General features: G+C 45.8%; 1 protein-coding gene across 9 annotated transcripts in view; it reads left to right on the forward strand.

Moving 5' to 3' along the window:
• Window positions 1-24,138, forward strand: part of LOC140715164 (A-type potassium channel modulatory protein KCNIP2) — a 497,102-nt gene that overhangs the window by 458,371 nt on the left and 14,593 nt on the right. For 6 of the 9 annotated variants that reach the window (XM_073026956.1, XM_073026954.1, XM_073026952.1 and 3 more), the window contains 2 exons: window positions 11,808-11,932; window positions 23,836-23,905. In XM_073026956.1, the coding sequence (XP_072883057.1) occupies window positions 11,808-11,932; window positions 23,836-23,905 (195 nt within the window). The remainder of the gene's footprint in view (window positions 1-11,807; window positions 11,933-23,835; window positions 23,906-24,138) is intronic. The other 3 variants (XM_073026951.1, XM_073026949.1, XM_073026950.1) reach the window with 1 other exon arrangement.

The raw sequence follows: 24,138 nt of genomic DNA on the forward strand, positions 1-24,138 counted from the left end.
TTGAGTTTGTAGGGAAATCCATTTCTGCTTTGACGTTGAGTGTTGGACAGGTTCCATTGGGATATGATTTACCATTTCTCCAGGAATGGGAAGCTTTTAAAAGCCAACAGAAGGCAACTAATGGAATATGAAGCTAAGCTAGCCAACAATATTAAAGAGAAAACCAAAAGTTTCTTCATACATATAAAGTACAAAAGAGAGGCAAGAGTAGATATTGACTAATGGAAAATGGTGCTGGAGAGGTAGTAATCTGGGGCGCAGAAATGGCAGATGAACTGAATAAGTATTTTGCATCACTCTTCACTGTGGAAAACACTAGCTGCATGTCAGAAGTTCAAGAATGTTAGGGGGCAAAAGCGTGCGAAGTTGCAACTACTAGGGAGAAGGTGCTTAAGAAACTGAAAGGTCTGAAGGTAGATAAGTCACCTGGACCAGATGGTCTACACACCAGGGTTCTGAAAGAGGTGGCTGAAGGGATTGTGGAGGCATCAGTAATGATCTTTCAAGAATCACTAGATTCCGGCATGGTTCCAGAGGACTAGAAAATTGCAAACACCACTCCACTCTTCAACAAGGAAGAAAGGAAGGTTTAGGTCAGTTACTCTGACCTCAGTGGTTGGGAAGATGTTGGAATTGATCGTTATGGACAAGGTCTCAGGGTGCTTGGAGGCACATGATAAAATACACCATACTCAGCGTGCTTTCCACAAAGGACAATCTTGCTTGACAAATCTTTTGCAATTCTTTGAAGAAATAACAATCAGGATAAACAAAGGAGAATTAGTGAATGTTGCATACTTGGATTTCCAGAAGGCCTTTGACAAGGTGCCACACATGAGCCTGCTTAACAAGTTAAGAGCCCATGGATTACAGGAAAGATATGGCTTGGATAGAGCACCGGCTGATTGGCAGGAGGCAGAGTGGGGATAAAGGAAGCTTTTTCTGGTTGGCTGCCAGTGACTAGTGGTTCCACATGGGTCTGTATTGGAACAGCTTGTTTTTACATTATATGTCAATGGTTTGGGTGATAGAACTGGTGGCTTTGTAGCTAAGTTTGTGGATGATATGAAGATAGATGGAGAGGCAGGTAGTTTTGAGGAAGCAGAGAGTCTCCCACAGTCCGAAGACATACCGGTTGGTAGGTTAATTGGACATTATAAATTGTCCCATGATTAGGCTAGGATTAAATTGGGGGCTTGCAGGATGGCTTGGCTTGAAGGGCTTATTCCAGGCTGTATCTCAATAAATAAATAAAACACTGGTGAGGCCTCACCTGGAGTATTGTGAACAGTTTTGGGTCCCTTATCTTAGAAAGGGTGTGATGACATTGGAGAGGGTTCAATGGAGGGTCACAAAAATGATTCCAGGAATGAAAGGCTTAACTTATGAGGAGCGTTTGAAGGCTCTGGGCCTGTACTTAGTGGAAATCAGAAGAATGAGGGGGGAATCTCATTGAAACCCATTGAATATTGAAAGGTCTCAATAGAGTGGATGTGGAGAGGATGTTTCCTTGAGTGGGGAAGTCTAAGACCAGAGGGCACAGCCTCAGAAGAGTGTCCTTTTAGAATGGAGATGAGGAGGAATATCTTTAGCCAGAGAGCAGTGAGTCTGTGGAATTCATTGCCACAGGCAGCTGTGGAGGACAAGTCATTGGGTATATTTAATGTGAAAATTGATAGATTCTTGATTAGTCAGGGCTTGAAGGGATACTGAGAGAAAGCTGGAGATTGGGGCTGAGAGGGAAAATGGATCAGCCATAATGAAATGGGGGAGCAGACTTGATGGGCCAAATGGCCTAATTCTGCTCCAGTATCTTATGCTCTTCATGGGCAGGTGTACGGGTGTTCCTAACAAAGCAGCCACTGAGTGTATGGTAAGATTGTTATGGCATTGTTTGTCTAGCTGTGGTACTCTTTCACCCCATTCCTTATCAAGAATCCACCACTGCTTTAAAAGATGTCCAAAGTCTTGCTCCAGCAGCCTTTCGAAAGTTCCAAAGGTTCACAAACAACTGGGAGATAAAAATGTCACTGCTACTCTGAACTAGAGAGGTAATCCCTTATTTTCTCACAGCGATTCCAGAACTAGATTCCACCACCAAAGGAAACATCCTCCCCGTACCCATCTTGCAAATTTATTGTCAAAGTACATTTGTGTCACCATGTACAGTTCTGAGATTCTTGCTCAGGATGTTACAGATTGAAAGTAAGCCTCTAACATGACCTCCTCGATATCTGGTGGGTCAAATGACCTGATGTTTAACTTTGCAAATTTGATGCAGGTGATAATTTTATGGGCTACCCTGAAGCTGTAGCAAGATTCCACAATGAGCTAAGATAATAATTCCTGCTGGTGAAGTAGAAACAAAGTAAAAATGAAACCAGAGATAGTTTGAATGTAAATACGTGTCTTTTTAAATTAATAATTTGTAATGCTTTTGCTACCTTATCAAGTAAGTTTAAGATGCATTCTAATGTCCCCACTACCCAGCACCAAACTCTGCCTCTGACTCAGACACAGCCAGATACTCTTCGCTGGGCTCTCACCCGTTTGAAGATTTCTTGTCACTGAGTGATCGAGCTGGGCTGGGAGAGCTCTGTGAATGGACTGGGATTGCTCTGTGACTTTGAGAGAGACTGAGGAAAGGAGAGGTTGTTCACCCAAAGCAGAACAAGGCATGTGGTCTAACTACTTCCCTTGTAGCTATCTGGAGCCCACATTGACATCTGCAGATCAAGGTCCTTTGAACTTGGTAAGAGACCCAGGTTTGAACTCCCTGACCAGCGACCCTTAAAGAGGTTATTCAATAATAAAGGTGCCTTGGGAAGTTCCCAGCTTTTATTTAGTGATAGATTTAGGGCAGCACCATAGCATAGCAGTTAACCTAATGCTATTACCCCACCAGACACCAGGTGCTCTGGTTCCCTCCCAAATTCCAAAGGATAATAAGTTAATTGGTCACACGTGTGTAATCAGGCAGTCTGGCCTCATTGGGCCAGAAGGTTCTGTTACTATGCTGTTTCCCTAAATTAAAAAATGTACTGTGATAGAATTTTATTTGTATTTAAAATTGTTTGGTGGTGAATCTTTGAACTCATGGCTCTGTTCCAGAACTTAATTCTGTTTAACTTGTTGGTGGGAAGGTCAAGGGCCACCAGGAATGGGCTGGGTCTAAAAATCGACCCGGTATTTGAAGCAGAACAGCCTGAGTTCAAGCCATGGACTCAGTGCCAGATTATTTTTCCTGTGTTTATTGTTTTTTGAGTGGTTTATTGTCTGCATCTGTGGCAGTGTGTCCAGGGTCAGCTTGTTTGCCTAACTTCTCCTGTCAATAGAGTTAGTTTATGGGTTCATACTGTCATCTCTGTCATGTAGACTCCTCTTTGATTCTTTTTTTTTGCAAGTAACCTTTGGGGTTACTGGAACATTCAAAACACTATGTTATGGAAGGCTTGGAGCTGTCTGCTGGGAGATGGAATTAGCAGTGTTACGATGGGCCAAAGGGCCTGGTTCTGTGCTCTATGACACTGTGATGTTAGGAAACCAGAACAGACAGGGAGAGTACTGCTTGGACACAGGAAGAACATGCAAACTCCACGTAGTAATAGTGCGATTACTCAAGTCGAGCGTGATGTTCTCCTAAGGGATAGATTATTGGTGGATTTTCAGTTGGCTGTAGAGGCCGATATGGGATCCACACATTCTGGTGCAGTGCGGCTACGAGTAAGTGGTGGCTGTGGTTCATGGTCGGGTCTTTTGGTTGTTCAGTCTCTCCTTTTGCAGCTGCTGCTTGTTCTCTGTGGCACAGGGAGGTCGTTCTCGTGCAGCACAGCTCCCTCTAGAACAGATTTTCTCCGGTTGTATCTGTTGACTGCATTGTCTTCCCAGTAATGTTGAATTTCTTCGGGCTGACCTTGATGAATACCCTTGAAGTGTTTCCTTTGCCCACACCAGGGACTCACTGTCCGACCTTCAACTGGGAGTAAAGGATCTGTCTGGGGAGACGTGAGTTGGGCATCCGGATGACCTCTGACCTGTCCATCGGAGTTGGTGTTGATTTACCAGCTCGCCAGTGTTAGTGCATCTATCCTGCCGCATAGACTCCACGTGAGAGTATTCTCAGCAGTTTTTGGCCCTGTGTGCTGGCATTGGAGAGGATCGAAAGGAGGTTTATGATAATGATCCCGGAAATGAAAGCATTTACATATGAACAGCATTTGATGGCTCTGGGCCTGTACTCACTGGCGTTTAAAAGAGTGAGAGGCGACTCACTGAAAGCCACCGAATGTTGAAAGGCCTAGATAGAGTGCACACAGAGATGAAGTTTCCAATAGCTGGAGGAGATCAGGACCAGAGGGCCCGGTCTCAGAATAGAAGGACGTCCCTTTAGAACAGCGACGAGGGGGAATTTCTTTAGTCAGAGGGTGGTGAATCTGTGCAATTCATTGCCACAGACAGCTGTGGAGGCCAAGTCATTAAAGCAGAGGTTAATAGATTCTTGGTTAGTAAGGGCATTAAAGGTAATGAGAGAAGGCAGTAAAATGGGGTTGAGAGGGAAAATAAATCAGCCATGATTAAATGGCAGAGCAGACTCGATGGGCTGAATAGCCTAATTCTGCTCCTGTGTCTTACAGTCTTTTAGACAGCTCTCAAGGACAGGATTGAATTGGATTTAGAATTGGCTTATTATTATCACATGTACCAAGCTACAATGAAGAGCTTGTCCTGTGTACTGTTTATACAGATCAGATCGTTATCCATATCCCCGAGGCTGAGAGCCAGCAGCACTAACTGCTGCACCTCTGCGCCACCCATCAACGCTGTGCCTTTAGCAGTCATACCTTAAACTCAGAATACATAATAATAAAATGTGAGCATTGGGTGCATTAATTAAGACTGTATGTTCTCACACTCTGACTGGTGCTTGTGCTGCCCCCTCTGGCAGCTGCCAGAACTGCCTACCATCCAGTTCGGGCTGCGTGTGTCTATCACCCGCTGACCAGCAAACCAGGACATCACCAGCTCCCACACCGAGCAGCAGTCATTGCCTGCGGTAATATTTCCTCCAATACCATGCTCCGCTCTGCAATCATTCAAAATATATATAACTTACTGTATCCTGCCCGAGAAATCAAATTACGTTCACGCTGTTGTACCTTTTAACACAATCGCATTTCCCTTGTAGGATCTATATTGAAAATTGCAGTTCCCTCTTATATTACAAATGGGATTTGTTCCAGTAAAAGATTTTGTTAAGCAAAACTACATGAATTGAAAAGACAAATTGGTATTTTGGTATGGTGTATTCTAGTGGAAAGATAGCTTGTAAATTTAATACAGCAAAAGAAATAGATTTGTTAATTGAGTGTTTGTAGAAACAGGCTTTTCATCCATCCTAACCAGGGAGCGTCCCTCAGCAAGTTTTGTTTATCTGCATTTGGCCGATAGCCAACCTTTCCTAAAGATTAGTCTTATTTATCACATGTCCATCAAAACATTGACGCAAGCTGTGAAATACATCGTTTGCACCAACGACCAACTCAGTCCGGGGATATGCTGCGGGCAGCCCACACATGTCGTTATACTGACAGTACCACATAACTTGTTTACAACTCACTGACTCTTCTTGACCCACACGACTTTGGAATGTGGGAGGAAACCGGAGCACCGGGAGGAGATCCGTACAGTCACGGGAAGAATGTACAAACGCCTTACAGGCAGTGGCGGGAATTGAACACCGATATCTGGAGCGGTGAAAGTGTTACGCTAGCGACTACCTTTTCGATCTGTTAACCTGTCCAAATGTCCTTTAAGCATTGTGATTACATCCTCCTCTCTCATAGCTCTGGCAGCTCATTCCATATACCATATTCTGTCCGGAAAAACTTGCCCTTTAGGTCCTCTTTAAATCTTTCCCCTCTCACCTTTAACCTGTGCTCTCTAGTTTTAGACCGCACCATATTAATGTATCGATCCCGCTGTCATTAGACTATGAATGATGTTCTCATATGATAAGGCGGACTCTTGACCTGACAATGCACCTCTTTATGATCTGGCTCCTTACTGTCTGCCTGCACTGCACTCTCTCTGTAGCTGTAACACTTTATTCTGCGTTCTGTTACTGTTGCACTGAGTAATGGTCTAATCTGTATGCAAAACAATTTTTTCACTGTATCTTGGTACATGTGACAATAGTAAGCCAATTCCAATTCCAAAGACTGTCTGGCACGATGCATCTAAATGGATGGCCAGACATACTTGTTACAGTAAACCAGATCAGGAGCAACTTATTTCAGTGATGGTCTCCGCCGGTCTGTCTAGAGGAGTGCATTCATCTACCTGTGTCACACAGCACGGTGAAACTCTGAAATCCAGTATGTGACTGATCAGAAACTCTGATGCAGTCTGCAGCCTGAGCGAAGGCTCGAAGTTCCTGCTCCCTTTAAACTCTCTGGATTTCCCAGAAAACTTACTTTCACAGGAAAACAGGAAGAGGTGAAAGGTGATGCCAGTGACTTATTGCAAGCAGTCTCTGCAGATCCAGTCATCACTCCTCTTAAAATCATTCTTTTAAATAGAAATTCTACGACTCTAAGAATTATTGTTCTGCATTCTGTTATTGTTTGGCCTTGTACTCAATGCACTGTTATAATGTAATGGTCTGTATGGATAGCATGCAAAACAAAGTTGTTCACTGTACCTTAAAGTCAAGGTCAAATTTATTATCAAAGTTTGTATGTGTTATTATAAGCTATCTTAGATTCATTTTCCTGCAGGCATTTACAAGAATTTTTTTTTTAAAACAGCAGAATTTACAAAAAACTATACATGGTGCATAGTTCCCTGAAGGTGGAATCTCATGTGAATAGGGTGGTGAAGAAAGCTTTTGGTATACTGGCCTTTATAAATCAGAGCATTGAGTATAGGAGTTGGGATGTAATGTTAAAATTGTACAAGGCATTGGTGAGGCCAAATTTGGAGTATTGTGTACAGTTCTGGTCACCAAATTATAGGAAGGATGTCAACAAAATAGAGAGAGTAAGGAGGAGATTTACTAGAATGTTACCTGGGTTTCAGCACCTAAGTTACAGAGAAAGGTTGAACAAGTTAGATCTTTATTCCTTGGAGCGTAGAAGGTTGAGGGGGGACTTGATAGAGGTATTTAAAATAATGAGGGGGATAGATAGAGTTGACGTCGATAGGCTTTTTCCATTGAGAGTAGGGGAGATTCAAACAAGAGGACATGAGTTGAGAGTTAGGGGGCAAAAATTTAGGGGTAACATGAGGGGGAACTTCTTTACTCAGAGAGTGGTAACTGTGTGGAACGAGCTTCCAGTAGAAGTGGTAGAGGCAGGTATTGTCATTAAAAAAAAAATTGGATAGGTATATGGACAGGAAAGGAATGGAGGGTGATGGGCTGAGTGCAGGTCGGTGGGACTAGGTGAGTAAGTGTTCGGCACGGACTAGAAGGGCCGAGATGGCCTGTTTCCATGCTGTAATTATTATATGGTTATATAAACAAGACTGAGAAACCAACGTGCAAAAGAAGACAAATTGTGCAAATAAAAATAATATTGAGAGCATGAGTTGTAGAGTTCTTGAAAGTGAGTATGCAAGGTGTAGAATCAGTTCAGTGCTGAGACGAGTGAAGTTATCCATGTCGGATCAGGAGCGTGACGGTCGTTAGGTAATAATTACTCCTGAACCTGGTGGTATGGGGTCCCCGGTACAAGTTCAAGTTTACGTTTACTGTCATTCAGCCTTACACACCGTTCCTCTGGGGCCAAAGTGCAAAACACAGTCACATAGTCACACACAGGCCATACATATAGTTAAGATCCAGCACATAGAGTCACAGGTAATATCAGCACAAGTCCTTTAGAGGCATGGCCTGAAGATGGACAGGCTGCTGTAAAGTGTGAGGTGCATTTTTATGTAAGACAGTATAATGTTACTGACACTACTATAATAAAACAAGCAGCCATATGAACATGTGAAACAGCAGCAATAAAAGATGCAAAATGACCAGTGCAGGATGAGGGACTGTAGTAAACAACCTATTACAGTGCTGTGCTACACGCAGAAAGGTTGAAATAGAAGTGTGTTTCCTGAAAATGTGCCAACTACTAGCAGATTTTTGGAAGTCTACTTCATCCCACCACCTCGATCTTAGACTGTTATCACACGTCAGGCACTGTAGATGCTGGAACGATGAAACAGCCGCCAAAGGGACTTGCAGGCCGAGCGGTATCTGTGGAGGCTGAATAAATTGCCTCAGACGGCTGTGGAGGCCAAGTCTGTGGGTACATCTAAAACAGAGGTTGATGGGTTCTTGATTAGTCAGGGTGTCAAAGCTTATATGGACCAGGTAGGAGAATGGGGTTGAAAGGGATAATAAGTCAGGCGCATAATCAAATGGCAGAGTAAACTCAATGGGCTGAATAGCCTAATACTGCTCTCACGTAGTATGCACTTATAGGTTGGAGATATTTCAGTCCAAATGAAAGGTCCCAACTGGAAATGTTAACTGTGCATTTCCCCCCACAGATGCTGAGTGTTTTGCTCCAGACTTCCAGCATCCACAGTCTCTCTTGTGCGCTCCTTCTCCCTGTTCTGCACTAGTTCTAAACCTTAACAGAAAACACTGTTGTATGATAATTAAATGCAAAGGGAGAACATTACAAAAACAAATAAAATAGGGATTAAATGTGTATTTGATTTAAAAACATAAACTGTGCTGTCTTCCGTTTCACTCTGAACTCTGCGTGCTCTTGTTTTTTCTTGGCAGCTGTTTGGGATTATTTTATACTTTAGTTTCCGTCTTTAGTTAAGATTCCAATCAAATAGAATAATCCTTTAAAATATAAATGGGAAATGTTGGAGTCACCCAGATCTGTTATCTTCTTTGAGGAGACTTACTAACTTACTGTCCATTACACCGCTGGCATTGAGGGCAGCAATGAAGGTCCTCCATCTCAGCTGGCGTTCAGGGTCCATCATCACGTCAGTAGCTTCCTCTCCGTTTTCACTACTGCCAGTCACACAGGTCCCGGGTAGAGATTCAGGAATACCATCTGACTCAGATGTAGAAGGATTCTTCACTGCTGTTTCCATAACAATTTTGTTTGACCAGTCAGGGTTGTCGGCCCTGAGCTGAACCCCTGAACCTGGAGGACCGGTGGACCACTCTTAGTCTGGCCTCTAACCTTTGACCTGTTTGGCATGGGTGACCCTACCAAGAGCCAAAACATAAAGCGCTGACCCCAGCCAACACTGCCCTCCAGGTCACTGAGCAAGCCTCAGCAAGCCTCCAAACCATGGCAAGGTTGAGGTCCCCTTGGAGGAACTTTGGAGAGAGGAACAGGGTTAATGTTAGGTCAAAGATTCTTCTTTATTTTCCTTCCTGGTGAGGGGTCTTTGAAACCTCTGATTTCTCTCTCTCCATAGATGCTGCTTAACCTGTTGAGTGTTTTCAACATTTTCTACTTTTATTTTGGATTTCCAACATCTGCGGTTTCTTGTTGCTTTTAAAATAACCTCCTATTTTGGTTAACCTGGCAGTCTTTTTGTTCTCAAATTGCTGGTAAAAGGGAATGAGATGCCGCTGTAGCTGATTAATGGGTCTTGAAGATGGGGATTGGCTTTTGAGATGATATTATTGCTGCTGCAAGTGCTGGTCCTGGGGTCCCAGCCCATAAACCAATGACATGCAAGTGGCGGTCAGCCTCCTAGTCTTACCCAGGCCTGTCATTAAGCCCAGGGAGGGCAAGTCACTTCTGTTGGGCCAGGGTGAGTGGTGTTTGGAGAGTCTGGCCCAATGCAATCCTGAGCTTAGAGAGGCACAAGAGATTCTTGAGCGACACACAAGAACTCAGCAAGTCAGGCAGCATCTATGGCGGTGGGGAATAAACAGCTGATGTCTCAGGCTGAAACCCTCCCAGGAGTGTATCGAAACAGTCCCTTTGGCCCAACTCATCCAGGGCTGACCATGGTCCCCATCAACCTCGTTCCTTTTGCCTGTGTGTGGCCCAAATAAACCTTTCCCATCCACATCCTTGTCCAGATGCTTTCAAATGTTATTTTACCTGCCTCAACCACTTCCTCTGGCAGCTCCTTCCATGCACTGATCACCCTGTGCGTAAAGAAGTTGTCCCTAGCATCCCTTTTCCTCCACCACCTCCTTAGGCAGTGCATTCCAGATTCCTACATCCCCCCCCCCCCCGGAAAAACTTCGTCCTCAGATCCCCTCTCATTCCTCACTTTAAATCTGAACCCTCTGGTCTTAGACTCATCTAATAGGGGAAATGTTTCTTAAACTCTACCCAGTCTGCGCCTTGTGTAAGGTTATATAAGTCTATCATTTCCTGCACACCTCCTTCATGCAAGGAAAACAACCCCAGCTTAACCAGACTCTCCTCAGAAAAGTAACATTTTACCACAGGGCACAAGAGTAAAGGGGCGTCCCTTTAGAACACAGATGAAGAGGAATTTCTTCATTGAATTTGTTGCCACAGAGCATGGTGCAGTTCAAGTCATTGAGTGTATTTAAGACAGAAATTGACAGATTCTTGATTGGTAGGGGAATAGGTTTGAGAAAAATTAGCCATGATTGAATGGTGGACCAGACATGCTGAGCGATTGGCCTATGTCTGTTCCTATATTTCATGGTCTTATGGAAACACCCTGGCAGCTCTCCTCTGCACCCTCTCCAGTGCATTCACGTCCTTCCTACAGCATAGGGAGAGACAGGAGAAGCTAAGGATGTAAGAGAGTCTGGAGCAACAAACAATCTGGAAGAAATCAGCAGGTCGAGCAGCATCTGTGCAGAAGAACAGAATTGTCAGTATTTCGGATGAAACCCTGCATTGGGACCGAGAGTGGAGAGGCCAGATGACCAGAATAAAGAGAAGAGGATTGGGCTGAAGAAGGATTCTGGGGGGGTTAGTGGACTGAAGAAGGGTTTAAGGTGACAGACAGGTGGGCAGATCTGCTCAACCCACTGAGTTTTCCCAGCAGGTTGTTTGTCGCTGAAAAGACACATGCTGTTCTCCCAGGAGCAAAGAAAGTCAATGGGAGATAGTTCAAAATCAAAAGGGAAGGTTGAGAGGAAACCATGTTTGTTGGCCAAATATCCAATGACCACAAGAAACAGATTAAAGTAGTGAAAGAGGCAGATGGAGGTGAGGACGCTTGTAGCAGGTCAGGAGGACATTACACAGTAAGCCACTGCGAATTTGGAATGTGCTGCCTGGAAAAATGGTGAAAGCAGATTATCAAATAACCCTCCCCTTCGAAAGGGAATTGGAAGGGGAGATGAGCAAGTAATAAGAGAAGAGACTAATTGGATAGCTTCTTCAAAGGGCCAACAAGGGCAACCAGGCTGAATGGACTCCTTTTCTGTCATATGATTCTGTGCTTTATGGGAAAAAATAGGTGATAAGTTGGTTTTAGTGTCACAAGGTGGCGAGATGGTATTTCACAACCAAGTAAGCTTGCTGATCGTTGGGAGCAGAGTGGGGAGTGGTCTCAAACAGACTGAAGTGGGCAAGGTCTTTCTAATAGTCCAGGGCAGGGTTTAACTGCTAAAATGTTTGTGGGGTGGGAGGAGAATCATTGGACCAAATGGTGTATCCCCCTTCCTTTCCCATCTTTTCTTTTTCCTTTCTCCTCGTCCTTCCTTCCTTTCCCCTTCTCAATGCCTCACTTTATTTCTTCCCCTGTTCTGCACATAGCTCATTCGCGGACACAGCCGCCTCAAATACCCCACCCTAACTCTGCCTCTCCCACTCTGCCTCTGTCCCCGACAGACAGCATCGAGGATGAGTTTGAGCCCTCCACCGTGTGTCACCGGCCTGAAGGACTCGAACAGCTTCAAGGACAAACAAAGTTCACCAAGAAGGAGCTACAGGTCCTCTACCGGGGTTTCAAAACCGTAAGTTGCCAGCTCAACTACCCTTCTCTAGAGGAGAGGGGAAGAGGACAAACATTGGCTCTGCTGTGTTATTGGTAAGGTCACATAGTCCAGTTATCATCAGGAATTAACTGCACCACATTCTGCATAACCAGGTGGGACCTCTGCTCTTTGTGATTTTTGTATCTGACGGGTGAGGAATTGGAAGAGTGGGTTAGTAAGGTCGCAGATGACACAAAGGTTGGTGATTTAGTGTGGAAGGTCGTCGCAGATTATAACAAGAAATTGATAGGATCCAGAGCTGAGCTGAGAAGTGGCAGATGGGGTTCAATGCAGGAAAGTGTGAAGTGATTCACATTGGAAAGTCAAACTTGAAGGCAGAGTATAGGGTTAATGGGAGGATCCTTAGCAATGTGGAGGGACAGATTGATCTTGAGGTGTAAGTCTAGACATCACTCAGAGTTGCTGTGCAAGTTAATAAAGCGGTTATGAAGGTGTATGGCGTGTCGGCCTCCATTAGTAGGGGGTTTTAGTTCAAAAGCCGTGAAGTAATGTTGCAGCTCAGTAAAACTCTGGTTAGACCACTCTTAAAATATTGTGTTCAGTTCTGGTCACCTCATCATAGGAAGGATGTGGAAGCTTTAGAGAAGCTGGAGAGGAGATTCTCCTGGCGTAGAGAACGTGTCTTATGAGGAAATGTTGAGCGAGTTAGAGCTTTTCTCTTTGGAGAAAAGGAGGATGAGCGGGTGACTAGGTAGAGGTGTACAAGATGGCAACAGGCAGAGATCGAGTGGACAGCCAGAGACTTTTTCCCGTGGTGGAAATAGCTAAGATGAGGGTGCATAATTTTAAGGTGATTGGAGGGAAGTATAGGGAGGATGTCAGAGGTGGACTTTTTACACAGGAATTGGTAGATACACAGAACACCCTGCCCAGGGGTGGTGGTAGAGGTAGGAAAGATACATTAGAGGTCTTCAAGAGACTCTTAGATAGGCAGATGGATGACAGAAAATGGAGGGCTATGTGGGAGGGAAGGGTTAGATTGACCTTAAAAGGTCAGCACAACATTGTGGGCTGAAGGGCCTGTGCTGTCTTGTATGTTCCATAATGAGTATGCATTGCACCATTCAACAAGCACAGTTTTATAGACTGGATGAATAAACTCCTTGTGAGTCATAACTTCAGTCTGGAAGTGTTGTTGACCTGACATAAAATCTCTGAACTGTGAAGGGGCAGTTAACAGCTCCTCATTTGGAAGTCCAACCTCAAGACTTGTGCTAATGATGACAAGAAGGTGAGGGTGAAATTAAACCGGGTGAAGAAGAGAACCCAACGTTGAGTCTCCTGGTGTCTCAGATGTACGTAGAAGAGGTTCTTGTGATCTGTCCATACCATAGAGGGGTGCTCTGGCCCCTCCAGTCAGTGTCACCATTCTTCCACGGCCTCCTTGACAACCGGTAGTTCTCGGTTCCCAGCATCGTATTTACACTTGCCAGGGGTCAGGCGACGGGAAAGGAAGACACAGGGGTGCAGCTGGTTACCTGCAGAAGAGTGCTGGGAGAGTCCAGCTCCGATGCTGACACCTCTGATGAATGGACAGGATGGGTGTTGCAGTATCGGGACAGCGGTGAGGTGTCACTTTAGTGCTGAGAATGCTCAGTCCAAAGGGACCCTGCAGATGTCTTCTGGGTGAGTGCATTTATGGGGGCTGCGATGGAACTGAAATTTCTGATGAAACAGCAATAAGTTTGCAAACCCCATGAAGCACTGCACTTGTTTGACCATAGATAGTTTGGACCACTCTGTGACTGCCTGAACTTTACACAGGTCCATTTGAACACTGGAAGGGGTGAGTCTATATTCAGACTTACGTCAGGCTACAGTTCAGTCTTTAAAACAATCATTCCTACAGGCCTTAACAAAAAGTTCCGGAACCTGGAACTCCCTCTGCAACCAGATCCTTAACTTCCTCACCGGAAGGCCACAGTCTGTGTGGATCAGAAATAACATCCCTGCCTCGCTGATAATCAACACTGGTGCACCTCAAGGATGTGTGCCTAGCCCACTGCTCTACTCTCTCCGTACCCATGACTGTGTGGCTGGTGTAACCCTCGGATTCGGCTAACGGCTTAATCTGGGGGAAGACAGCCTCTGGCCCGGCCAAACTTGGGAAATCTTGCTTGGGTGGATGCTGCCTGATGTGTTCCCTGTTGCAAATCAGTACCCCGAAATAACAAACAGTACACAATATGCAATTAAACAACTGAGCTTTATAATTCTTAATTTGAATATAGGTTAGTAAAGAAACAAGAAAGAAAAAAGGGCCCATTCCTATGAAACAGTGTTATGCGCAATGTTAGAGCTAACAGTTTTCCCGTCTGTTTGTTCTCCATCGATTTTCTCCATTGACTCCCAACCCCATTCCAAGTCCACTCCATCCTGCAGACTACGACTTCCCCGTTCTGGCATCTTCTCTCTCCATCTTCCGCCGAGCAAAAGACCACGAAACCTTTGCTCGGGCACACAAGAAAGAAAGACACCTCCCTTCATTGACCAGCACACATTCTAAAGTCCCTGTTATCTCTAGTCATAACCCAAACTTTGCTGCTACAGAGAGGCCATTACATTAGCAGTGAAACCTTACAGCGCGCTACACTCAAATTTAGTCATGTCCTCATGATAATTCGCCAACCCTTCCTGCAAAGCAGAAGTCCAACTCAGGTGTAAAAGGCAGTGATGTAGCTCCCCAAAACGGTAGGGGTTACACTCTGTGCTACGTAGACCAGCCTATCCGGTGGTCTCCTAATTCTCTGAGACCTCTGTACTCCTTCATCTAACTCTTCAGGTTCAGACACAACTGGGGATACTTCTAGTCTACGAGGTGAGGCCTCCCCCGGCCTCTCGCTCATGCCCATGAGACCCTCTGTCCTGCCGCTTCACCCCTTGCAGGGCCCCACTACAACCCAGGCTGTCCCCAGATAGCGCCACCTCCTCACTTCACCTGACTCAGCGGGAGAAGGGGTGGGAGTCTCTTCCTCAATCAATGGGGAGTTCACAAAAGGCAGCATATACCACACATCCAGGCCCTCATCCTCCGAATCAGTATCCCTTTCAGGGTTGAGAGCTGGCTTAACCTCTCCTGCTGTTGACCCCGCCGTTGCCCTGCTTTTCGCCGCAGTGTCCTCTTACTAGGTGTAGGCTCCAGTTCGGGCTCTGTGTCTCCCTGCACCTCTTGTCCCAGGGCAGCAGGTGGTTCTGATGGAGGCCCATTCCCATCCTCTGGTTTTACCCAGAAAACTGATAGGTTTGGTATCTGACTCTCCACCACATAGGGTGTAACAATATCCACTCCTCAAGTCCAGCACACTGAACCACTTCGCACCATTCAGACAGGCCAGCATCTCTTCAGTCCTTGGGACCATATACTGGTCAGGAATGGTGCGCCTGTTTGGAGTCCTATAGTCCACGCACATCTGTACCTTCCCACTCTTCTTTCAGGCCACTACTTTTGGAGACGCATAGGGGCTTCGGGACTCAGTGATGATCCCAGCTTCCTTCAACTTACACAAGTGCTGCCGAATGTCTTCCACCTCGGCAGGGGCCAGTCTCCACGACCTCTCTCTAAACAGGGTGTCCTCGGTCACCCGGATAGTGTGATGAGTGCTCTTGGAACAACCCACATCAAACTCGTCAGTGGAAACGACACCTTCCAGCTTCAACATCTCCTTTACCAATCTTCTCTCCCAACCCGCAGGAACCAGGGAGTCTCTGAAGTTGAATGACTCAGTGGTCAACTTTCCCCCTTTTCCAATAGTTTCCCCCCGGCTTGTCTCACAGGGACACTAGACATTACCGTCACCGGGAACAGATGAGCCAGGGGCATCCCCTGCTTGAAAGTGACCTCCCTCTTCATAGTGTTCCTGACCATCACTGTCATCCTGCTCGTCTGTACAACCAAGGGTTTCTGCAATTCGGGCCTCACCAGTACCCCAGCAGGAAATCACAACTCCCTCTTGTGGTCTTCCATAGCATCCACTAAGAGGGCTTTGCCCTCAGGCACTCCAGGAAATTTGGGTGTCCCCATCAGTCTCGCTACTTCCCTGGGCCGTACCACCATTGGTTTCGACTGGGTGAACCACACAGTCCCTCGTTTAAATTCGGTATCTGGCCCAATGCTGCCATGCACTTTCTCAAAAGCAGCCCGAAACACCGGGTGCACGGACAATGTTCCCAGAAAGCTTTCATCAGCTTTCTCCTTACAGGCCCCCATGAGCCTCCTCACAAGAGGGGTGTTGGTCCCCACCAGAATTGAAACGCCACCCTTCTCAATGGGGTCCGGCAAACCTGCACTAATGTATCAAGGACCTCAGACACTCCCACATCGGCCCCCAGATCTCCAGTACCCTGAATGGTGTCAATGCTAAATGCTTCAGATACCGGGTGTAAACCGAATGGTACAACAACGTGACCTGTGACCCGGTGTCGAGTATGGGTTTAACGTAAATACCCTCTATCCGTAGCGACACGCTGGAGCAGGGTCCCACTAAGCCTTCAGGAACTGGGTCTTTCGCTTTCGGGGGTTCCTTGGTACATTGCTGGGAACGTGTTCCCCCAGAGACACCAGGCCATTCCCTCATTGGGTCTCCGTTAGGCTTTCCCAACGACTCTCCCTGCTGAGGTATCTGGGGGCTCCCTCTCCCTCTGGTGTGACACTTGCTGCCAGCAGCCCCCTTCATTGCCCATCCCCTTGGGGGATCCGCACCCCCCCCATCCGCTCCATCATATGGGGTGGGGGGGGGGGTCATATGTGCTGATAAAAGCTGAGACATCTCAGTTCACAACTCTGCCACAGTCCCCTCTACCACTCCCCGGGCTAGGCTATCTGTGGTCACTTCACCGCAGGGGACCACTACTGAGGACTGTACCCTGCTGACAGAGGCCTCCCATGCCTCCAACGCATTCTCATCCTCTCGTAGTTCTCTGATCAGCTCTACAAAAGAGGGAAGGGGGCGCGTCTTACGAGATTGTCGGAGACCCCAAGCAATCCGGTCCTGGGACCGGGCGCCCCTGGCTACCTGATCCACCTCAGCCGCCTGAATGGCCCCTCTGCACCGCAAGCAATTTAGCTGCCTCTCTAGCTGAAAAATATAAGCAAAAAGCTTCTCCCCCTTCTCCTAACGCAAGTTCTGAAACACTGCCATGAGTTCCAATGGGCTTCCTGTTGTACCAAAAGCATTTTCCAGTGTTCATTTGTAATCACTCATAGTTGCTAGGGGATATCGCAACCTGATGGCTGTCACAACATCAGCAGCCTGCCCACTCAAACTCTCAGGCAATCTCTGTTGCTTTACATCATCAGAGCACGACCACTCATCTAACAACTGAGAAGTCTGCTCTGCCCAAGTCTCATACTCCCCTCCCCTTTAGGGGTGGGCATTATTACAGAGAATAGGCAGGTCCTACCATAGCCGGGACTTTGAACCTGGGCATTTTTCCATTTCTTCGTCAGAGAGGTAAGGGCGGATACTAACTCAGAGTTCTCACTTCACTAAGGGGATGGGGACTAATTAAGCATTCCAAATCTGACCACTCCTTCCCCTCAATCCTCAGAAACAATAGAATCTTGTTTTTGAAATCTCCGCCCCCAGCCACCACTACTTCAGCGCTGGTCTGCATTAAAGCGAGAGCTGCACCTACCATTTTATCAAATCTCCACCCACAATTGCAACTTTAACAGTACTTAACAGGCAAATTAACAATTCATCCAGAGTACGAATATCTACCCCACTGGTTCAATGCTCAGGGTAATCCCACAGCATCCAACAAAATCAATCCTGGACAAGCCCCCACAATTGTAACCCTCGGGTTTGGCTAGTGGCTTAATCTGGGGGAAGACAACCTCAGGCCCAGCCAAACTTGAGAAATCTTGTTTGAGTGGATGCTGCGTGATGTGTTCCCCTGTTACAAATCAGTACCACAAAATAACAAACAGTGCACAATATGCAATTATATGATTGAGCTTTATAATTCTTAATTGGACTATAGGTTAGTAAAGAAACAGAAAAGAAAAGTGCCCATTCCTATGAAACAGTGTAATGTGCTACATTGGAACTCATGGCTTTTCTGTCTGTTCATTCTCCATCGATTTTCTCCATTGACTCCCGACCCCATTCCAAGTCCACTCCATCCTGCAGACAATGACTTCCCCGTTCTGGCATCTTCTCTCTCTATCTTCTGCCAAACAAAAGACCACAAAACCTTCACTCCGGCATACAAGAAAGAAAAACATCTCCCCTCATCAATCAGCATACATTCCAAAGCCCCCATTAACCCTAGTCATAACCCAAGCAGTGCGGTACAGAGAAACCATTACATTAGCATGAAACATTACAGTGCGTTACACTAGCAACAGCTCAAATGCCTTCTATAAATTTTCTGATGACACAAGTATTGTTGGCAGAATTCAGGAAGGTGTATAGGAGAGAGATAGGTCAGTAGGTTGAGTGGTGTTACAGTAACAATCTTGCACTCAACCTCAGTATGACGAAGGAATTGATTATGGACTTCAGAAAGGGTAAGACGAGGGAGCACACACTGTCCTCATAGAGGGATCAGGAGTGGAAAGGGTGAGCAGTTTCAAGTTCCTGGGTGTCAACATCTCTGAGGATCTATCCTGGGCCCAAAATATTGATGCAGCTACAAAGAAGGAACAACAGCAGCTATATTTCATTAGGAGCTTGAGGAGATTTTGTATGTCGCCAAAGACACTCAACAATTTCTACAGATGGACCATGGAGAGCATTCCAAATGGCTGCATCACTGTCTGGTGTGGTGGGGGGGGGGGGGGTACTGCACAGGATCGAAATAAGCTGCAAAAAGTTGTAAACTCAGTCAGCTCCATCAGGGGCACTGGCCTTCCCAGCATCTGAGACATCGTCGAGGAGCGATGCCTCAAAAACACGGCCTCCATCATTACAGACTCCCATTACCCAGGATATACCCTCTTCTGATTGCCACCATCAGGAAGGAGGTACAGAAGCCTGCAGACACACACTCAATGATTCAGGAACAGCTTCTTCCCCTCTGCCATCCGATTTCTGAATGGACATTGAACCCGTGAACACTACCTCCCTACTTTTTTCACAAGTTATTGAACTTGAATTTTATATCACTGTTTTTTGTTATGTATTGCAATGTACTGCTGCCACTTAACAACAAATTTCATGACCTATGCTGGAGACATTAAACCTGATGCTGGTTTTGTTTCTGAAAATGACACCTGTTCCTTGTGGAATGCACTTCTCTAGTTTGGTGTAAAGGTTATCTCGAGGAGACATGCTGGATGTGTTCTGGCAGAAAGCAGGAATAGATCAAAATGTTGTTCATTTACACAAAAACAAACTGATTCAACATGTAACTGAGCACATCATTGACTAGGGCTTGAAATAGATCGGTAGCATTGGCCAGACCAAAGGACAGGATGAGGTACTTATACTGGCCAATGGAGGTGTTGAAGGCCATCCAGGTCTTTGGCGTCAATATTTTCTCTCAATTGCAGAGTTGGAGCTGGCTATTTTTGAGCCAGAGAGATACCCATGAGGTTCTGACCTGCCCCGGAGTCAATAAATGCCTGAAGCCCATGGATCTGAGGCCCCCCCCCCTCAACAATGAAGGTTGGACATTACACAATGAAGGGAAGATGCTTGCAGAGAGAACTGACCCATCAAATCTCCCCTTCCTGCTGACGGGCATCCTCTCTTACTGATCTCTTGTGACGTGAAGCCTGGAAGTGTCCTGGAAAGTCACAATAGAAGCAGGAACATGTTCTCCTGCGCCAATCTCATTCTTCCTGAGATAGGTGCATATGCCCCACCAGCATAGGCTCCTCCAATGCGTGATGCGGGAGGGGGGGGCGACAACAGACAGCAATCAAAAGAGTAGGCAGGTCGGGGCATTCTTCCTTTGCACCTCTCAGTTGCCCGGTTGTCATTTCAAATGGCCAGATTAATCAGGCAGTCCAAACTGACCTGGTCATCACCCACTACAATGTCATGCCAGACCCTGCACTCAGTCCCTGCTGGATGGCAGTGATGAGGGATCTCTCATTCCTCCCCTTCTCCACCACAAGCGTGCAGGAATCGGTGGGCAGCCTCCTGATCCAGCATGGAAGATTTCTTTAAAAATCCCTTGAAACTCAACAATAAATTGGCGAAACGACTGGGTTGCCAGGGGAAACCTTGTTTCCAGAAAGTGTTGAACAGGCTGCATCAGGATCCATCTAAGAGATTTATCATGTACGCCAGTTAAACGCATCATCACTGAACCAATCAGCCTAGGCTCAGAAAGTCAACTCACATTGGTTAATAAGTTTCCCGTAGCCGTCCGGGTCACCGGAATATCCACCTGCTGGAGGAATACACCCGAACCAGTTATGGGAATCGGGGCATTTGTGGCCAGAGTTACTGAGGCTGTTGAAAAGGAAGATCTTTGAAGATGCTGGGAGTGGCACTGATGTGGCAAAAGGCTGCGGAATGAGCAGTAATCGCTGCCTCCTGATTGCGGTGAGTTGCTAAGCCCTCCCTGCGAGGGCTGACACCTGTTCCTCCGGCTGGAACTGGCCTCTCTGCTCTGAAAGTAGCTGTAGGACTGCGTCAGACACATCAGCCAACCCAGCTGCTGCTGATTTCAGTTTCCCCTCCGTGAGCTTTGGCTTGGACTGTGTGTTTGCCATTCTGTTACAGTAACCTTGCCCGATGCAGCTTCAACTGACTGTGACTCCTCTCCTATTTGGCCAATGAATATCAAGGCCAAGGTCAGCTGTTCTCCCTCTGCTGGGTCCATTTTCCGGTTGAGACTTGCCCACAAGGAATGTGTCTTATGGCCCAAGTGCTGAGAGAGAGAGAGACATGCTGAAGCTGATCAACAGTTCCCTCAGTTTTAATAGGAACTGTGCAGTAATAAGGGAAAAAAACAATAAACTCTAGGCCAACAGGGTCATTAACTAGAACTTTCAAACTAAGGCCAATGCTCAGCAGCAGTAACTTAATACTAAAATAAATACCACTCCTTACCAGCATCCATCCAAATGCCAGTCTCCTTTCCTGGAACCTGGACAACGGTAAACAGGGAGCACTGACAACTGTCTGTGCTCTCTCACCGCTCTCCAAATGCAAACTGGAAAACATCCTCTTAAAATCCACTTGGGAAGTTTACAACCCAATGGTGTGAGTGTTGAATTTTCCATTTTCTGGTGATCCACAGCCCTGAAGTTCTGTCACACAGACTCAATTGTCCACCTGGTTTTAGAGTCATAGAACATGACAGCACTGTAACAGGCCCTACAGTCGATCGAGTCCAAGTCAAACTGTTATTCTGCTTAGTCCCATCAACCCACACTCAGACCATAGTCCTCCATACCTTTCCCATCCATGTACATGTCCAAACTTCTCTTGAATGTTGAAATTGAACCCACAGCCACCACTTCCACCAGCAGCTCATTCCACACTCACACCACCCTCTGAATAAAGTTCCCCTTAAATATTTCACCTTTCACCCTTAACGTATGACCTCTAGTTCTAGTTTCAAACAATCTCAATGGAAAAAGCCTGCTTGCATTAACCCTATGTATACCCCTAATAATTTTGTATACCTCTATCAAATCTCTCCTCATTCTCCTAAGCTCCAGGGAATAAAGTCCTAACCTATTTGACCTTTCCCTGTAACTCAGGTCCTCAATATTCCTGTAAGTTTTCTCTGAACTCTTTTAATCTTATTGATATCTTTCCTGCAGGTAGGTGATCAGAACTCCCCACATTCTTCCAAATTAGACCTCACCAACGTTTTATAGAACTTCAACATAATTTCCCAACTCCTGTACTCAGTACTCTGATTTATGAAGTCCAATGGGAAACCACTTATGTAGAATAATTTGCCAAGAATAATCATGATCATGGAAAGACCATGATCCTTCACAACTTAATTAACAAATAAATGTGCCAAAAGCTCTCTTTATGACACTATCTACCTGGGACGCCACTATCAAGGAATTATCATTCTGTACTCCCAGATCCCTCTTATACCACACTACTTAGTGCCCTACTGTTCACTGTGTTTTTTGTGCCTTTGTCAATCCCTCCCATCCTCTTCCCCCTCTAGACTCCTTCAGCCAGTCACGCCCTCCCTATCTGGCTCAACATGTCAGCCAACAGCCTCTGTAGTGCATTCCCAATCATCCCCTTTCCCTCTCAGTCCAGATGCAGGTTCTCAGCTGACCTGCTGAGTTCTTACAGCACTCTGTTTCCCTTCTAGATTCCAGCATCTGCAGCCTATTTTACTTTCATGTCCACTCTCTACCAAACGTACAAATGTTTACAGCCTTCCCCCTGTGGTAACTATTTGTATGTTTGCTGGGGCAGACACCAGGTTAAGGTTGAGACATCGAGAACCAGGCAGTTCATATCATAGCTCACAACAATAGTGAAAGGAAAATTACCGACAAGAGAGAATCTGCAGATGCTGGAAATCCAAGCAACACGCACAAAATGCTGGAGGAGCTCAGCAGGCCAGGCAGCAGCTATGGAAAAGAGTACAGTCGACGTTTTAGGATTTTGTGTGTGTTGCAAGGAAAATTACTGGCTGTTTGTATTTTTCACCAATTAAGCAACTTTAATGTGTCTCACCATCCGTTATTTATTTATTTATTTATTTATTTATTATTTAAACAGAGTTAAAGAAATCTCACTGTGGGTTTGTTCCTTGTGAGTGAAAGGCGCAAGTTGTGGCTTGCGTATTTTTTGCACAGGTACCAGTGATTGTGCATACATCAAATAATCAAATCCAGTTTCATTATTTTAACCAGTTGCATCACAGCCTGATATGGAAACACAAATGAATGGAAAAGCCTATAAAAAGTCGTGGATACAACCCAGCGTATCACCGTAAAGCCCCTCCCCACCATTGAACACATCTACAAGGACTGCTGCTACAAGAAAGCAGCAACCATCGGCAAGGAATGGAAAGCAGACTCCCACCATCCAGACCCTGCTCTCTTCTCACCGCTGCCATTGGGCAGGAGGTACTGGACCCTCAGGTCCCACACCACCAGGTTCAGGAATAGTTATTACCCTCCAACCCTCAGGTCCCACACCACCAGGTTCAGGAACAGTTGTTACCCTCCAACCATCAGGTCCCACACCACCAGGTTCAGGAATAGTTATTACCCTCCAACCATCAGGACCCACACCACCAGGTTCAGGAACAGTTATTACCCTCCAGCCATCAGGACCCACACCACCAGGTTCAGGAACAGTTATTACCCTCCAACCATCAGGACCCACACCACCAGGTTCAGGAACAGTTATTACCCTCCAACCATCAGGACCCACACCACCAGGTTCAGGAAGTTATTACCCTCCAACCATCGGGCTCCTGACCAACATGGGCAACTTCACCCATCTCAACACTGAACTGATTCCACAAACTGTGGACTCATTTCAAGGACAAAATCACTCATATTCAAAATATTACTTATTTATTAGTATTATTCTTTGTTTTGTTTTGGTATTTACATAGTTTGTCGTCTTTTTCACATTGGTTGTTTGTCTCTGTATGTAGCCCTACATTGATTCTGTTCTGTTTCTTTGTATCTACTGCGAATGCCCGCAAGGAAATGAATCTCTGGGTTGTATATGGTGACGTATACAGTATGTACCTTAATAATAGATATATTTTGAGTTTACTTTGAAATTAGTTTATATGTATTGATCCTGATGTGTATTACTGTCTGTGTTCATTTACAATGTGCCTATGAAACAATTCCTTGTATCTATGTCACATTCCTTCATCCACAGCTATACTTAAGGAAAAGATGTTGCATCAATGACACAGTTTTGAAATGTAATTCTATGTTTCCTCCTTGTCTCCAGGAATGTCCCAGTGGTGTGGTTAATGAAGAGACATTTAAACAGATCTATTCCCAGTTCTTCCCTCAAGGAGGTGAGTGTGAATACCTCTGGTTTTGAGGGATACCAGAGTCTCCTGGTGGCAACCCATTTCAATTCAACTTCCAGTTCCCATTCTGACATGTCAGTGCATGGCTGCCTCTAATGCCACAATGTGGCCAAGCTCAGATTAGCAGAGCATCGCCTCATGTTCTGTCCGGGTAGCCTTTGCGCAGGTGAATATCTAACTCCGATTACTCCAACTTTTGGTAATTTCTTCCCCCTCCT

Source organism: Hemitrygon akajei, chromosome 23 (assembly GCF_048418815.1).
Source record: "Hemitrygon akajei chromosome 23, sHemAka1.3, whole genome shotgun sequence".
In the NCBI taxonomy this organism is placed as follows: domain Eukaryota; kingdom Metazoa; phylum Chordata; class Chondrichthyes; order Myliobatiformes; family Dasyatidae; genus Hemitrygon; species Hemitrygon akajei.